General features: G+C 35.7%; 1 protein-coding gene across 6 annotated transcripts; it reads left to right on the top strand.

Moving 5' to 3' along the window:
* Nucleotides 1–1,484: 1,484 nt before the first annotated feature.
* Nucleotides 1,485–15,817, top strand: LOC126712743 (protein WHAT'S THIS FACTOR 1 homolog, chloroplastic). 6 transcript variants are annotated; one of them, XM_050412194.1, is made up of 7 exons: nt 1,485–2,981; nt 3,997–4,284; nt 4,973–5,060; nt 5,843–6,122; nt 7,066–7,143; nt 9,050–9,106; nt 14,968–15,817. In XM_050412194.1, the coding sequence occupies exon 1, from the start codon at nt 1,604–1,606 to the stop codon at nt 2,978–2,980; it is 1,377 nt and encodes a 458-aa protein (XP_050268151.1). In that variant the 5' UTR covers nt 1,485–1,603; the 3' UTR covers nt 2,981; nt 3,997–4,284; nt 4,973–5,060; nt 5,843–6,122; nt 7,066–7,143; nt 9,050–9,106; nt 14,968–15,817. The 6 variants fall into 6 exon arrangements, with proteins under 6 accessions (XP_050268151.1, XP_050268153.1, XP_050268155.1 ...); XM_050412196.1 differs by having other exon boundaries at nt 7,066–7,096; XM_050412198.1 differs by lacking the exon at nt 7,066–7,143.
* The last annotated feature ends 2,918 nt before the right edge of the window (nt 15,818–18,735 follow it).

Genomic DNA, 18,735 nt, shown 5'->3' on the forward strand with positions numbered 1-18,735 from the left:
TAAGAATCACAAAGGTTGTCACCTTCGTATTAATGAGAGGTTATCTACCTAATCTCTTCCATATTAAATACATATAGGACTACTTGAATAGTACAGACACCCCCCAAAAGTCTTGTTTCATGATGAAATGGGGGGAGAACCAATGGAAGATGGGACGAATATCCCAAAAAATCCGGCTGGGAGTAGGCTACCTAGAGAAATAAGAGAAGAAAAAATGCTTATAAAAAAGGGAGGAGATTGCAACAGAAAAGGGGGTTTGAGAAATATTAATAAGAAGCCCTAGAGAAGAGAGAAGGAGAGAGTCATATTGTATTTTTCTTTTCTTGCTTACTCCCCACACATCTGGAAAGTGATTTGTATATAATAAAACATCTCATCTTTATTCCTACTTTCTTAGTCAGTTGTTTAAGTTTCCCATTGTGGAATTTCTACCTCGTTTTTTTGATAAATTAATTGAGCAAGTCAGGTACTTAGGCCTTATACCAAAATTCTGTTTGTGTTTGAGTTTCCGACCCCTACAAAAAGTTTATAAAAATATTTCATAAATCAATGTTCTATAAGCATTCATTAACTTTTTCCTTTTAACTTAGGGGTCCTGTTAACTGGTGTCTTAATAGAATTTGTTAATAGGCTATTTTAAGATACCACTTTTTGAGAAATATAAAAAGCTGTCAAAAAAATGTTTTACTTTTACCGTAAAATGTTTCTAAAGATATTTCATAAACTAATGCCTTTAGGGCAATCATTAACTTTTCGCTTAACTTAATAGCTTAATCTTCTTCTCAAAAAAAAGAAAAAAGAAAAAAGAAAAAGGAAAAAAGAAGAGCTTCATCTTTAGTTCTTTTTTGTCTAATTGTCCTCACATGGTTATTTATTTATTACGGCTTTGGTTTTTTTTTTTTTTTAAAATAATTTTTTTAACTTTTTTACTTGGTGACTATAATTTTTTTTTTTTTTTTTTTTTTTTTTTTTGTTATCGAATATATACGGAGATAATAAATATCACTTTTATTTGATTCGTAGATTATTGGAAAAACTTTTAGAATGGAATTAACCATAAATGATATAAGAGATTTAAATCAACGGTGAATTCCATTTTGATAGATAATTGTGTTACAATGTACTAGGAAGCCTTTTTTTTTAAATTTTTTTTATTATCTAATATTTGAATCATTATTATTTTTTTAATACATTGATAATTGGAGCTTGGAGGTTGAGGGAAATCCCAGTTGTTACAAGGCTCTTCCCAGTTGTTACAAACCTGTGATCTTATTATTACAAATATATATTGTTTTTGGCTGAAGATTTATTATACTGTTTTATTTTCTTGGTCACTCCTAGTCCCTGGAGATTATTATGTTCCCATCACATTGACAAACTTAATGGGCTTTCTCTATACAGGCTTGGTCAAGCATTAGTGTTCTTTATAGCTGGGCTGGACTAGCACAATAACCCAGGCCCAAAGATACACTAATGCGGTGCAATGGTCAGTGTGGCCAGTCTTTTTTTGAAACACCCAACAGCCTACTATACGTTCTATTTACAATTTTCGTTTAGGCATTTTCACGAACACCTTGTGCTCAGCACGTTCACACCTTAATCAATGGCCACCACCCGCCGAGTTTTCAAACTCGCTCAAACGAATAACACGTTGAGCAAAGCCACTGAGCATCTCGACCCACATTTTAGCTTCTACGTCAGTACGTGGTCTAAGAATCAGCACCGATTTATGACGAGCAGTAAGCGAGTACAAGATAGAAGCAAGAACAAGCGAATACACGACCTGGAAATCGCGAAGGAGAAGTGGAAGGTCGCGAACAGGGTCATCTTCTTGATGGAGACTCTGAAGAACGAGCCTGAGATGGTCATGCCAGTTCGTGAACTGGAACAGAACCGCAAGCAAATGAGTCTCCCGAAACCCCACAGTATCTCCGACTTGCTTCGCAAATGTCCGAAACTTTTCGAACTCTACAAGGACAAAAACGGCGTGTTGTGGTGTGGAATGACAAAGAAAGCCGAGGACTTGGTCGAAGAGGAGCAGAGAATTATCGAGGAAAACGAAGACAAGGTTGCAGAGTATGTTACAAGGTTCCTAATGATGTCTGTGGATAAACGACTTCGTTTAGATAAGATTGCGCATTTTCGACGAGACTTTGGATTGCCTATTGATTTTAGGACCAATTGGGTGCACAAATATCCTCAGTACTTTAAGGTTGTGAAGCGTGATGAGGATGATGAGATTGGGTTTTTGGAACTTGTTTCTTGGAACCCAGCTTGGGCTATTACTGAGTTGGAAAAGAGAGCAATGGGAATGGGAGTGAATGAGGTTCATGAAGATCATAGTATTAGTCATAACCCGGGATTGCTTTCGCTTCCTTTTCCTTTGAAATTCCCTTCTACTTACAAGAAAGTTTATAGATATGGAGGAAAGATTGAGCATTTTCAGAAGAGGTCATATTTGTCTCCTTATGCGGATGCCCGGGGACTCAAGGCTGGTTCACTAGAGTTTGATAAGAGGGCGGTTGCAGTTATGCACGAGTTGCTAAGCTTCACCATTGAGAAGAGATTGGTTACTGATCACCTTACACATTTTCGGTGGGAGCTCGTGATGCCCCAGAAGTTAATGAGACTTCTTTTGAAGCATTTTGGGATTTTCTATGTCTCGGAGAGGGGGAAGAGGTTTAGTGTGTTCTTGACTGAAGCTTATGAAGGTTCGGAACTGATTGAGAAAGGGCCCTTGGTGCTTTGGAAGGAGAAAGTCCTGAGTCTTGCTGGTTACAGAGGAAAGAAGAAGAAGATTGAAACTTATAGTGATGTGTCAGATATAGAAGATGATGGTTTGTCTGAGGACGAACACATTAGAGTGCAACTTGGGCAAGAGGATACCATGGGTAGTTTGGAGGATACTTTACTTAGAGACAATGAGGAGATGGAGATTGGAGAGGTTTGCAATGCTTACGAGGATGCTGAAGCATCTTGAGGTCAATGCCTTTTTATTTACAATTAATCTGTATAAGAAAATCATGTTTGTTGATGGATTTCTATAAATCTCATCCTCTAATTTAAAATGCAATATTTCTTCATAAATTACGAGGAACATCTTATGATACATATTGTGGCAAAGTTTTAAAAATCTTTGAAAGTTAACACACCAAATGAAGATGCATGCTGTATAGAAAGTAACAGGAAACCAGATGTCAATAAAACAAGCTATTTTATTGAAAAAAAATAAATGCAGAATTTTATGTCATTCAATGAAAGCATGACCTATACTGATTTACACCATCTTACATGTTGCTCTAGTCTTGTATTTGTGTTCAGAGATTTAGGTAATGCCTTTTCCAATAGAAATTCTATAAAATTGCAAAAATGGGATTTCTGGTTTTAATCTCATGCTACTTTTTCTTCATTCATATTGGATATGAATGTGATGGGACTGGCTATAGCTTAAGAGCAAAATGATTTATTTCCAGAACAAAAGAATTCATTCTTTTTAGTAGATTTTGTTTTCCAACATGTACTTTGATCCAAGTCGCACTGGAATATGGACAGCTACACGTGTTGCATTGATGGTTATTGTAACTAAAGTAGGGAAGTAATTCAGTCATCTGTGAGGCTTGTGGATGCCTAAAACTAATGGTTGGTGAGCTTAAGTGGTTTTCATATAAGATCTAGATAGTGTCAGCAAAGGAGAGGTCAAGCCTACATATTATGGGGTTTATGTTGCTTTTTTCTTAGATGGATATGGGTATTTCTCTTTTTGTATAGTACTGATACTCTTCATGTACTTGAAATCAGATTTTCAGTGTTAATATATTTCTCATAACTCCCTGGCTAAAAAAAGCATTCTCATTTTTATACTTTTATAAGTTCCATCTGTTTGGTTGAAGAACAAATAAATCTACTTTATCAAATCATCATAATAATGTTGCAAAAAGAGTCTAATTAACTGTATTTGTAATAATTTGATACTGATGAACTTACAATAGCTTGCAGTTTGTGATTTGACTCGCAAGGAAGTTTTGGTTCTGAACTTCAAATCTAAGACAGCAGCTTCAAGATCTAGTTTGTCACTTAGATAAGAAGATTTAATTCTTCCATTGGCGGAGGCCTTGTTGCAGGTCAACCAATTCAGATGACATGATAAAATCAATGGCCAGAATTAGCTGTAGCAGTTTGCCAGATCACCAGACTTCAAAGAATTCGTTGCTCCACATTTTTCATTTTGAAAATCAAAAACAGAATTTCCCCAAGCAGACAGCAACAATAAAAACCTTTGACACTGTAAGTTGGATTTTTTTCTACTCCATGCCAAAGCTTAATTGTGTCTGAACACATACCACCAGTATGGAGGCAATTCGTTTTCTTCTGCTAGTATTTTTATCTCAATTAATTTATTCAAATGCTGAAGAAGCTTTCGATGTTCAGCAACACCTCTCTATCATGACCAGGTCCCCCTCTTTCTCTCACATCTGCTGAATCATCTATTAATTGCTAAGAAATGAGATTGGAAATTTAATTTTAATGTTTTAGGTTTTATACTTTTTATTTCGTTTTGTTACGGAACTTTAATTTTATTCTGCGCTTGATTACTGATCAGTTGTAGAGTTTTGACATATCTAGTTGTACATAAAAACGGATCCCTTAATTTTACTTCCCTGTTTGGCTTCCGAGAACTGAGGAAAAGAATAGAATGTTAGAATTCTCGTTTTTGTATTTTCTATTGTTGTGGCGTCTGAGAGAATTGAAAAAAGAAAAGAAAAAAAGAACTCACTTTTTAGTGTAATATGATTTGCTTTTCCATTTATGTAATCATAGTCATGGAAAAATAGCCTTGTTGGACATTTTAATGTAACATGAATTGATTTTCCATATGTAGTAACATGGTAGTGTTGTGCAAAAGACAAGAGCATATGATTGAGTTTATGGTGTTGTTTAATTAATGGATATGTTTCTTGAAATTTCCGTGCAGCTACAGTGTTGTGAATGAAGTTGCTGATAATTTCTTTGTAGCTTCCAATATTCCAGATGGGTGTACTCCTATCCACATAAATCTTGTGGTAATTTTACTTAACAGTTTTAGATTGCCAAGGATGAGGATCTTGTAGTGTTCTTAGGGTAATTCCACCAAAGATTTCTTGAAATCCTATCTATATATTTTGAAATGAGGGGATTAGATTAATTCACATCATTAACATTTTATCAAACACTGCCTATTACCATTTTGGTATCTATTTAACTTATTGATGACATGGAAGAATCAATCCATTCATTTCAAAATGGATGGATAGAATTTTAGGAATTCCATGGTGGAGTTATTCTAAGAATACTAGAGGATCATAATCCAATTGCCAAAAATCTTGTCATTTATTTATAGTTTGCACCTTTGAAGTGAGGTAGATGCTCATTATATAGATTATTGCATTAGATATAATGTCAAACTTGAAGGCTTTGTACATAGCAAAGAGTGTTAGAGGGAGAAAGCGGAGAGGAGTGGATCTTGTTGATGTGAGGGGAAAAAGGGAGAGGGAAAGAGAAAAAAAAGGAAAAAAGAATGGAGTAGAATATTTTATGAGAAAGCTCCATTTGAGGGAGGTTGTGCAGCTTCGATTAGCCTGCTATAGTATATAATATAATTTGCGGACACTTTTTTAATGTCAGGTGACATAATGAAATGTTCACATGTGCTCTTTAGCATTATTTTATTATCTTGCTGTGATCATCTTGTAATGACTTGATACTCTTTCAGTGCCACAAATAGTTAGGGCCACAATCAAAGCTGATTTTTTTTTTTTTTTTTTTTTATAAACCAAAAAACACCTAATGCAGCTTTTATTGTCAGGCAAGGCATGGAACTTGTTCTCATACTAAGAGACGGATAAAAGAGTTGGACAACTTGGCAGCTCAGCTGGAAGCACTTCTAAGAGATGCAGAAGAACAGAAATTGTCTTTGGAAAGGTTCCTTCCTGGTTAAAAGGATGGATATCTCCTTGGAAAGGAAAGTTGAAGGGAGCGAGGGAGAGGACAAACTGTATGATCTTCGAATCAGCATTAGTGAAAAATTCCTGGATCTATTTAATGAGGAATACCACCCCAATGTTTATGCAATAAGGGCAACTCAGGTAAGCTGTGTTTAAGTTCTCTTTCATTCAATTGTGTAATAAATGCATTCTATTGAAATGTTTGCTCAAGCTTTTGCTGTGAGACTGGGAAATTGATGGCAAGTTATTCTATCTGCTGGTTTATTATCCTTTCTCATTTTGGAGTTCTGCTTATGGAACTTTTGGGTGTCTTACTGAATACCCAATAATTTCTTTTTTGGGATGAGATGCTAAACTGGTCAAGGTTGATTGTATCATTTTGGCTGTGATTATGGTCTAGGATTCTTCTCTTTTCCTCTGGTTAGGGCCTATGAACTTATGTATCTTTGTCTAGGTTCGTCAGGCATCTTCAAGTGCTATGGTATTTGGAATGGGGCTTTTTAGTGGGACAGAAAGTCTTGGAACAGGATGTCATTGAGCTTTTGCTGTTACTAGTGAAACAACTAAGCATAATAGTTTCTATGATTTTTACTGTAGCATAAATTATGACTGCTTAAACTAAATATGATGTACAGGGAAATGCCTATGATTCATTAAGTTGGTCAGATATTATTTCTTGATAAGGCCATCATATTTTTCTGAACTCAAAACACATTAGGTCTTGTTATACTAGGAGCATTCATTTGTGCGCCACCCTTTTTAGTCTAGAGAAGAACACATAAAGGTAGCATTTATTTGCATTGGTTTTTGTAATTTAAGATGGACTCCGCCTTTTGGTAATAAAATATTTTCCTTTATCGCCTTTATCTGCATTTGTATTTTCCTTTATCTTGTATTTACTCTGATTGGGCTGATTGGTATTTACTCAGCCCCATAAGTGTGGAGGGTGAGGTAATGCATTATATACGTATGGGTGCATTGTATTTACCTATCAACAACCCCCGAAAAAAAGGAGACTAAATCATGGATTTTTGGGTGGTGTAGCTATGTTACAGTACTTGTTAACTTACATATATTGATGCAGGATTTCAGGAAAAAGCTGGAGTCTGCTGTTGGTAAGCTCAAGGAGCCTATCTTTGCTGGACAGTTTACGGGCTTCTCTGTAGGTTCTACTACTAGTGCTTCAATGATGGTGTCTCATCTCCTATTTGTGGATGACACTCTTATTTTTTGTGATGCTAATCCTAACCAGTTAGCTAATTTAAGGGAAATTTTGAATAGATTTGAGGAGGTTTCAGAGTTAAAAATTAATTTGGGAAAATCAGAGTTGATTTCAGTTGGAGAGGTACACAATTTGGATGTGCTACTGGGGTTGTTGGGTTGTAGGCATTCTTCTCTTCGTTTGAAATATTTGGGACTTCTTTTGGGCGCCAAATTCAAGGAGGTATCAATATGGAATCCTATTTTAGAGAAGATGGAATGAAGACTAGTAGGTTGAAAGAGGCTTTATTTATCTAAGGGAGGCTGGGTCACTCTTATAAAAAGTACCTTATCCTCTTTACCTACTTATTTCCTTTCCATTCTTCCTATACCTAGGAAGGTTGCTAATCATATGGTGAAAACTTCAAAGAGATTTTCTTTGGAGTGGTATTAATGGTGTTTCCAAATTTCACTTGGTGAAATGGGCTAAGGTTTGCAGGCCAATGCAGGTTGGGGGGCTAGGTATCAGATGATTGAGAAGTTTTAACATTGCTTTGTTGGGCAAGTGGTTGTGGAGGTATGGTTTAGAGATAGATGTGCTATGGAGGAGGGTCATAGAGGCGAAATATGGGAATGTTTGGGGTGGTTGGTGCACGAAAAAGGTGACTAGTCCGTGTGGTGTTAGTCTTTGGAGGTTTATTAGAAGTGGCTGGTTGAACTTCTCTAAACTGTTATGGTATAATGTGGGTGATGGTACTAGAGTGAAATTTTGGAAGCACGTGTGGTGTGGGGATTGTCCCCTCAAAGAGGCTTTTCCAAAACTTTATGGTCTTAGCAGGTCAAGGGATTTTTTAGTGGTGGAGGCTATGGGCTGGTTTGGTGGGCAGCTACATTGGAATTTTCATTTTCGTCATTCACCGCAAGATTGGGAGGAAGAATCTCTTGATCGGTTCATGGAAATTGTTTATTCTTCGAAAGTGCAGGGGGTTGGCCCTGATAAGGTTTGTTGGAAGCTAGCTAGGAGTGGAGGGTTTGAGGTTAGTAGTTTTTATCTTTCTTTCTACCCTCCTTCCCTTTCTTTCCCTTGGAGGTTGGTGTGGCAATTGAAGGTTCCTCCTAGGGTGGCTTTCTTTTCATTGTCAGCTTCTTTCGGTAAGATTCTTACAACTGATAACTTTCGCAAAAGGCGAATTGTTGTTCTTGATTGGTGTCACATGTGTAAGAGGTGTGGAGAGTCGGTGGATCATCTTTTGCTCCATTGTCCCTTAGCTTGTGAGTTGTGGTTGTTGGTGTTTTGTTTGTTTGGGCTGCATTGGGTTATGTCATCTAAGGTTATTGAGGTATTTGAATCATGGCAAGGTAAATTTGGGTGGCATCGCAATATAGATCTTTGGAGACTTGTGCCGCACTGTTTAATGTGATGTATTTGGAGGGAAAGAAATGCTCACTGTTTTGAGGGATGTGAACGGTCCTTGTTAGAGATTAAGTCATTTTTCTTACACTCTTCTTGTTTGGAGTGTGGCCCTATTGCATTTTTCCATTTTTTCTCTTCCTCTGTTTCTTGATCATTGTAATTTTGGTTCTTGATTTTTTCCCCCACAGTACATCTCCAATATACTCGGGTTGGCTATTTTTTTCTTAATAAAATTTTTCATTATCTATCAAAAAAAAAGTTGTTACATGCTGAAATTTACAAGGCAGGATTCTTCTTCTCTCTAGTTTTTATGCAAACAGGCAATCAATTTCTTCCTTTCTGTTTTTTGACCAAAATAATTCTGGTTATTGCGTATCTCTGGAATAAATTATGTTGATGATCAATTGAGATTCTCTTCTTTTGCAATTGTCTCACTGGTTTCCCAATTTGGCAGGAAGCATCTTTGTTGGACATAACTGATGAAGCTTGTAGTCTTTTCACCCCTTCTGAGGTACATGAGATTGATATTTGAATAATCTGATGCAATTAAATATTTCTTGTTTTGCGTGATTGTTGTCCTGATATGCCATGTGCAACTTCTAGTCTACACCTCAATGAGAAAATAAATTTAGATCTGCAATTTTACCAACTATTATTAAGATGAGTTAATACTTAATAGTAATTCAAATTGCATCTATAATGAATCTTTTTTCTTTTAGGATGTTGATGTCTTTGTTATTTGGTTGGAAAAGTAAGAGTGTACACAGTTTTTTTTTTTGGTTGATGGTGATTTCCACCAACCTTCTCAAATACCACACACACACACCCTCAAATCTACCTCTGACACTTCCGTAACCAAGTCACCCTAAAATCTACTTGAAGATCTTCACCAACAGGACCCCCTTGTACCATCTGGTTCCCAACGAGACTCAGTTCCACCTCAACCAGATTTAATCCCTGTTATCTCAGCCCTATGAAACCCTCCAAGCCCACCCATCCCACATCTGCATGTCAATCCACTTGAATTGGGCCTAACTCATTCTCTCCCTTTTATTAGCCCATTTAACCCAGAGCCTTCTGCCAGACAACCTACATCAGCCCAAACAAATGTTTTAATTGGGTCACTGTTATCAACATGCCTAAAAAGCCCACCCACAGCCCTATCCCCATCAGCGCATTCATACCTGACCTTGGCTCCCTCCAAATTCAAATACCCATGGAAGAAAACTCAACCTTGAAATGCAAATGGGATCCAATCTCAGAGGAAAACTACCACAAGAAATTCAAGCTCAAGCTCCTTCCAACCAATCCCCCTCCCTCCAACCCAGAGCTACCACAAAACTACCCAATCCTATTTCACCCAGGAACCTCTCCCACCCCAAAGATTCCCAAATTAAAGTTAAAGAAACTTGCAAGAGTTAAATCTCTGACCCAAACAAATGCTCCCACAAGAAACTCTTTTGGGCAGAGGAGCCGCGCCTTTCCAAGCCCCCTCCTCTTTCATGAGGATCCTTGCTTGGAATTGCCATGGGTTTGCCCTTGCCACAGCAATTCGCTCTTTGAAGAAGCATCCCCTAAATGTGTCTTCCTAATATAATATTAATAAAGTTAGCCCAATTTTTGTCAAAATTTGGCTTTGTTAACATCATTTACCAGAGTTCTGTTAGAAAGGCAGGTGGATTCTGCTTTGCTGTAAAAATAGTGCAGAAGTAGAATTAGTATCACAAAACACCAACATCAATGCTCTCATCTTCTCAGAGCCCCCAAATAACCCCTGGATACTTTCACTTGTTAGCCCTCAAAGCCACTTTCTGAGACAATCTTGAGCAAGCTGTCAACCTTTTGCTGGAGGTCTGAATGGCTTTATCATCAACAACAGATTGATCAACCTAGGCTTTCAGAGCAACAAATTCACTTGGACTAATAAATGTCCATTAGGAGCCACCATCAAAGAACGTTTAGACATAGCAATTGCCAATGAGAGTTGGCGTTGTCTTTTTCCCAATGCCAACCTTAAACACTACCCCATCACTGGCTCAGATCATGCTCCTATAATCCTATGCACAATGGGCGAAACCCATATCTATCCAAAACCCTTCAGATTTGAGTCCATGTGGACAAGGGACCCGTCAAGCTTTGCCGTCATCAAAGGGGCTTTGATCAAACGTTTCCATGGATCCCTCCCTTACTGCTTGTCCCAGAAAATAAGAGAAGCTGAGTTCTTACTCAAAAATGAAACAAAGATGTCTTTGGGAACATCTGTTACAAGATCAAATCCATCACCGATTAAATAAACAAAATCCAAGCAAGCCAACTCTGCCTTGAACAACAACACCGGAGGGAAATTACTGCAAGAACTCAACAAATGCATGATTAAAGAAGATATGCACTGGAGAAAAAAAAATTGTGAATTCAATGGCTCACCTCCTCCAACCTAAACACCAGGTACTTCCGCCTATTTAAAATCCTAAGAAGCAATGCTATTGATTTCCCTCCCTAGGTCCTTTCTTGGGATGATGATGCTGATGGGCCGGTTCCCCCATTGCCCCTACCCTCTTTGGGCCCTCCTTAATAAAATTTCTCTCTATTATCTACCCAAAAAAAAAAAAAAAAAAAACCACTAGATAATTCTGTTGATTTTGGAAGTTTATTTCAGGGTGTTCATCACTATCTTCCCCTTAACCATTTCTCTACTAGTTTGCTTCTTTATTTGGGCCATATGTTGCGTCAATTAAAATGACGAAAAAAATCATTTTTCTAGAAAGGCAGAGATACAGGTATATTGTATAATCAATTTCATGCTTTGGACATATCTTGAGTCTTGAGAAGTATGTCCCTTCATCCTATTTTTAGTTTTTACTTTTTACTGTTCAAAATTTTCATTCTTCCTACCCAACGTACTTAAGATGCACAAGTTAAAAAGCAAAGACAACATGATATGGGGCATGGCAATGCTTACAAAATTAGGACAAACATGGCATAGAAATGACAGTTAATTAATAATGAAATATTTTTAAGTATATTTTAACATTATCTTACTAACTATTCATCAAAAACAAGAGAATAACTTATCAACTACATATATACACACACGCGCGCGCACACACACACATGCTCCAAAAAGAAAAGAGAAGAAAACAAGAAGAAGAAGCATTCACTGTTCTATATAGAAAGAAACATTTAACAAAAACTTATTAACTTCATAACATAAAAAAGAAAAAGAAGAGAAACAGTGGTTAAATTGGTGGAGAGAGCTCCAAAAGAAAACATAGAATGGTAAAGGCTGGATGCTCGAGAGAACTCACCTTACTGGCAGACACAATGAGGTTCAAGTGGCGTCAATGGAGTTGAAGAGGTGTTGGTCTGACTGAGACCAAGTAGTGAGTGAGGATGGTAAAAACTACAGATCAGAGAGAGAGAGAGAGAGAGAGAGAGAGAGAGAGAGAGAGAGAGAGAGAGAGAGAGAGAGAGTATATTGTTTAGACTTTAGAGCTATTCGAGAGAGAGAGAGAGTCCAAGAGTGTGAAAGATTGAGTATATTGTTTAGACTTTAGAGCTATTCAAGGTCCGTCAATGGTTGTGATGGTGGTTGATAAACAATTCATTGTTGTATCATGACCCGTCGTTTTAGTGTCCCAACTGTCTTTTCTTTCGTGACCATGGATGGATACGCAGTCCCTTTTACCATGTTCTTGCTTCTTTTAGGTTGCAACTTGCAAGTCTATCTTACCATATTATGTCATTTATGTGTTCATTTACAAAAGATTTGTGGACGTGCAATAATTTAGACTTCTTCGGTTCTGTTTGCTCCAATGGATTTTATTTCTCTCGCCACCTTGTAGTGTAGGATGCCCACAGTCACCTTTGTCCATGATCACTGCTAGGTGGAGTCTTCAAACTTCTGTTGCTAATGAAGATCTTCTGCTACAATAATTTAGAATTTATGGAAATAATTTGAGTGGAAGTTGTTTCAATATTTTCTATCATTCATTGTGTTCATTCCTTCCTGAGTGGATGCAAAATTCTTTTTCCTCTGGCGATTATTCTTTGCAACTTTCATTAAAAAAAAATGGTGTACTTTGTACTTACTTTTTAAACCTTATATACTTTAGTGATGGTTTCATATTAAATTTTATATTTTCAAAAATTTTATATTAAATTCTAAATTTCAAAATTGTTACAAATTAAACCCTATAATTTCAATAGTTTAACTTGAATTATTTTAAAATTATATTAATTTAAATGCCTAGTCAAACCTGAAAATCAAATCTAGAGTTTAATTTGAAACATTTCCTAAATATAAAGATTTAAAACGTAATTTAACCTTGTTTATGCAAAGAGGTTGGACCACATTATCTATTTTCTTGCCGAAGGTGAGCCCAGCCTAAACAATTGGTTGGGCTTCCATCTGCTCTGCTAATCTGGATCTAGAGAGTCCCCTTACTTTGATGCACCTTTTACGTAGGAGTGTGCATGGTTAGGTTAAGGAGATTTTTTTGACCCAACTCATCAGGGTGGATAAAAAAAAATTCAACCTAATCCAACCAATCACATAAGTCTAATGCAACCCAATCCAACCCACATGGGTTGGGTTGAACCCATGGATTGGAAAAATTTATTATTATTATTGTTATTATTATTAAATTAAATAGAAAAAATATAAATATAAATATATTAAAAAAATCCAAAAATTAGTATCAATATAACTCCTTAAAAGTAAACAATAATAATGACTAAACAACAATAGTAATTTACTAGGATTTGTGTGAACTAATTGATTTTTATATAGGATAGGAAGAGCTAGTTATTTTAAAAATTTTATTAATTATATAATATATTTTAAATATATATTTATATATTAAATATATAGGTGGGTAGGGTTGGGTTTGGCGGATTTGGAATTTTATGACCCAAACCTAACTTGACCCGTTATCAAAATTTTTTTTGTAACCTAACCCAACCCACCAAGCCCTAAAAACCGACCCAACCCGACGGGTTGAGTTGGGTTGGTTCAGTTTTGGCGGGTTGGCTGCACACCTCTACTTTCATGTGTGTGTAAGTTGGCTGTGCAGTGGCAGCAAACAATGGGAGTGACTTGTACCTAATTAGATAGAGTTATGCTAGCAACAACAAATTGTCCCAACAGTTGAGGTGCTAGTCTCTTCTACATCATAATAATATAATAAAATATTAGACTAGAACCCACCATGGTTAAAAACAAAGGTGTTGTGAAAATATTGTAAGATTTTGTTGTGTTCATAAAATTTTTCAATTAGATAAGATATTAGTTAGTTAATACAGCTTAGACCAAAAGGAATTAGGCTGGTCTTGAGCCAATCAAGTGGCTGCTAAGTTCAAAACATTTTGTATAAATACCAATTAGTATCTCAATTGTAACTAGTTTTTGCATGTGAATGAAATAAGCTTGAGAGTTTTTCTTGAAAACTTCATATTCTTGCGTAATCACTTATCAATTTGTTCTAAGCAACTCACATTCCATTTAGTTCTAATTGATATTACATCTCATCCCCTTTCCTGCACCATTCACACTTCGTCCTTGGTAATGGAGACTGGAGAGGGGAGTAAAAAACCAATGTAGTACTAGAAGACATGATATGTCGATGATATTAGTGCACACCATGATACATACCACACATCTTTAATGGGCTCTCAAGGATTATGAAAATTTGAGATTTAGGGTGTATTTGTTTGGGGTGAAATAGGGAGGATAGAAAACTTTAGAGAGAAAATAGGAAGGAAAACTTTTTTAGAGTGTGTTTGGTTGGGTGGGGAGGAAGGAAAATAAATGGTGGGATTCATGTATTTTCTTTCCTGTCTCACCAAAAAGTTCTCTCTCCAAAATGGAGAGAAAACTGAGAGGAAAAAACTCATGAAATAAGCTTCCAAAAATATTCTTAAAAGGAAAATGTTAACCAGCACCAAGCGGTGTTGGTTAAGGGAAGAAAAGACAATATTTCACACTGAAAAAGTAGCCTAAATTGAAAAAAAGATAAAAATAATGTCAGAAAAAAGTATGCTTAATGGGCATCGTGCGGTCCCCGTTAACACAACCTTTCTTAAAATTCACCTTCAAGTCTCCAATGTGTTGGTTTTTTGTTTTTTCCTTTCATTTTTTCTTCCTTTGTTACTCACGTGTTGACTTCTTTATTATTATTTTTTTCTTTGTTATTGATGTGATGGTTTTCATTTATTTATTTATTGTCTGAATGTAGCTTCTTTTCTTTTTCTTTTTATTTTTTATTTTTTTTATTTTCTTTGACTGTTTCTGGATGCGTAGCTTTTTTTTTTTTTTTTTTTCTTTTTCTTTTTCTTTTTTTTGTGCTCACATGTTTATTTTCTCATTAATTTTAGTAGGCCAGCCTTTATTGACTTTCCAGACTTTATTGATTTCGTGGTCAATTTTATGGTACACCATGTGGGGGCTGTATTGTGATTCAATGAGCTACCATTTGCTCGTTAATCATCTTACAGAATACAGACAGATACCAAATAACACGGGGAATGACTGATTTACCGTCAGAATTAATGCTGGAACCGGAGAGTCAGAGAGAAGAAAGAGAAAGAGAGAGAAAAATTAGCCAAAGCACCTAAGATTAAGAACTAACATGGTTCAACCACGGTTTATATATTCATAATAGAAAGCATTTTCAGCGACTTTATCTTTACTGTATGGAACTGTGTATTATAAATTTATAATAAGCCCATTAAATACTATATATATATATATATATATATGTATAATAGGCTGCATATTTTTTTCCAGAGATAATTACAATATGTTGTTAACCTTGCAGTTTGAACTCTTTTTCCCCTAGACCCTTAAGCACTTTGTGTATAGAGAGATATCAATTCAGCTGCAAAGCCTTTGGCATAGTAGGCTGCATATTAAACCAAGCAAAGTTTGAACTTTGAACAACTTTTATTTTGTAATTGAAGTCATGGCTTTACAAGTTATTAGTCATTTAATTCGGGCATGCATGAAAAAAGTTCGTCATGAATTTATCTAACCAAATTTGACATTAGTGCAACTAACTAAAAATTTCACATTAAAATGTCCAACCGAAATTGCTTGTTGGATCCAAGAAGAAGAAATATGTGTGGGTGTCTGACGAGGTTGTGGTGGCAGAGTTACGAGGCTCGGAGTGTTGACAGAGATTTTGAAGGAGCCTATGAAGACTACTAATAGTGTTTGTACTTTGTAGGAGAGAGAGAGATGGATGGTGGAAAATTATCATATATATTCATGGAAAATGTTAAAAAATGTTTTTATAAACTATTTTTAGAGATATTTTATGAGAAAATAATAAAACAATTAATTTTGTTGATAGCTTTTCATAATTTCTATAAAAGTGATGTTAAAACTTTTTAATTATGGTTTATTAACAATTATCTTAAGAGTATCCGTTAACATGACTCATGTCTGAAATGCACTTCTCGTTGACATGATATTTGGGCTCAACGGCCAATGTACAAAATATCCTAGATCTACATTGTTTTTTTTTTTTGAGAGGATTTCAACTTATGATGTTGACTCTTAATAATAGTTCTTTATTATCAGATCAAGATACTAATTGGTTTTTGGTGTAGGTGGGAATTGAATTTCAAATCTCTTTTTCAACCATTAGAAACTTTATTAATTAAGTTTTATGAAACCAAATATTTTCATAGTTTTTAGAGACATTTCTTTATATTTTATAAAATTTAATTAATTTTGTTGAGCAATTACTGCTCATTGAAAAGGGGAAATTTTGTTGGCAGATGAGCAATTAATACTCTTTTCACCCCACCCCCCTCCCCCACACAAAAAAAAAAAAAAAAAAAAAAAAAAAAAAAAAAAAAAAAAAATCTTCCGTTGACAATAGCTTTCACCTGAAAAGAAAATGAAAACTGGAGTAGGACTGTGGAGTTCAATTTTAGTGATAGTGGAGATAAGTTCTCTACTTTGAAGTGATCAAATCAAAGTCTCATTCCTTTCAAAGGATTAACTACATAGTTGCAACTTGCAAAGAAACTTACCCATCATAATTGCATGGGACAATTATTTTCCAAATGATCGTTTAATGCATTGTCTGATCTTCGTTATGAAAATACATAAACACTAACAAATTATGAGATACAATTATCAACTTGATCAGGCTTTGAGTCGTTTGGATAATTGTCTTAATCAGTGGGACATCGGTTGAATTGTAGATTCAATCAAGATTTAAATAAAAATTATGGATGGTTTATAAAAAGTCTAAAAAAAATATTAAAAATTGATAAGTAAATTTTAAAAATTCAAAAAATGCAAAATATTCACAATATTATAATGATTTACTTAACACAATATTAGTTATTGACTTCTCTTTGTGTAAGGTAAACATAGAGAGTTCCATAATTTTTGTCTAAATTTTTTTTCAATGATCAAATCCTTAAGCTTGCGTATAAATATATGGAGTCAACAAATTCGTATATGATGAATCATAAAAAGAATATTGAGGTTAATTTATTAAGGAAATAATCCAAAGTTTTTAAACAAATAGGAAATGATCGAAAAAAAAAAATTATATAAGAAAAATTAGACATATGTGAAAACAGCCAATACAAGGTAGAAATAATTCATTAAGAAAAAAAATTATGAATAAGGTAAAAAATTTTTAAATGAAAATAATTTAAACCATTTTAATTATATATATTTTTTCATAATAAACTAATAAAAATAATTTAAACAATTATGAAAATAAATGGAATAAAAAAAAAATCATGGAAGTTATTGTTATAATTTGATTTCTTTCTAAAAGACCAAAATGCCAAATTATTTATAATTTCAATTTAGAAATATGCAAAAAATATTTGGAGTATATGAAAAAATCCATCGAATTTGATGGATTAGACATCATCAGCATCATTTATTAAATAGTCTCTTTATTTTTATTTTTTTGAGAAATTAAAAGAAAAATTTATTAAATAGTCTAATTACAAACTTGAACCAATCTAAGTGTGTTGTAGGGACACGATTCTCAAACGGCCCAACAATGACTTTGGGCTCGCGCGTGATGGATCCCTCACAATAAAATTTGTAGAGAGTGGGTTTGAAAGGCTAGCGTTGGGTCACGGGGCGTTAGTATAGGCCGGACCTTAGATAAACCTAGACTAGAAAAGGCTTTAGTCCGGATATCCAAGCCCAATAACTTTATAAATTGAGGGATTGGACTCCTCGGATCATGTCCGAGGAGTACTAGTGTTTTTCTCTGGTTGCCCGTCGATGGGTTTTCCATGGTGGAGCGCATATATTATCCGGGCATTCCCATTCCTGGAGTTTTTTCCAGGAAGTGAGATGGGGGGTCCCTTTTTTTGCTACCTTACGTTTTCTTTTATACTAGCCTACGTTCGTTATCCTTCGTCCACGTGTAGGGTCGATTTTTTCCAGGACAGATATTTGTCCCGTCAGTCTAATCCCGAAATGGTTGAGAGTAGTTGATAAAGCTAAAGGACATGATTCTGTTAGGTGTAAAGTTCTGTCTGGGAAAGGTAGTAAGGGCGGCCTTTCCCAAATATTTCAGATTTTCTTTCAAGATTATCCTTATGCCGCTTTTGCCCTTTTTTCCTGGTGGAGCTTTGGGCCAGCCGAGGGCTGCATCGTCCTCGGCCGCTTCTCTGGGCCCATTTGTACTTTGCGCTAATGAGCTTGGACTGCCACCTTCTTCGGCTTTGGACCTCAAAGTTTCCCGCGAACAAGTGGGCCTGGCCCATATATTGTTGGGCCCCACAATAGCCCCTCAAAACCCTGCTGTCCGACCCCTTGGTAGGAGAGGGGGGTTTTGGTAATTCCGAGCCTTTATTACGGCTCATTTAATTCGACCCTTCCCTGGCGTGGGCAATTCTCCGAATGCCCAGGAAACGCTCCGATCTTCGAGATATCCTTTTTGATTTAGCCTTTATACGTTCTGTCCGTTTGGCTACCCGAAGTAGGTTTTTAATGTTTTTCCTTCACGAGACCTCTCAAATTCAATGGTTACTGATAGCGTGGGGGAGCGGAACAGGCGCATTCTTACTGGCAGATTTCCTTGAAGATCTGAACACATTTAATGCCATCCTCTTCGTCCCTTATATAAAGAGGGTGGACATGAGTTGTTTCTT

This window comes from Quercus robur, chromosome 2 (assembly GCF_932294415.1).
Source record: "Quercus robur chromosome 2, dhQueRobu3.1, whole genome shotgun sequence".
Taxonomy (NCBI): Eukaryota; Viridiplantae; Streptophyta; class Magnoliopsida; order Fagales; family Fagaceae; genus Quercus; species Quercus robur.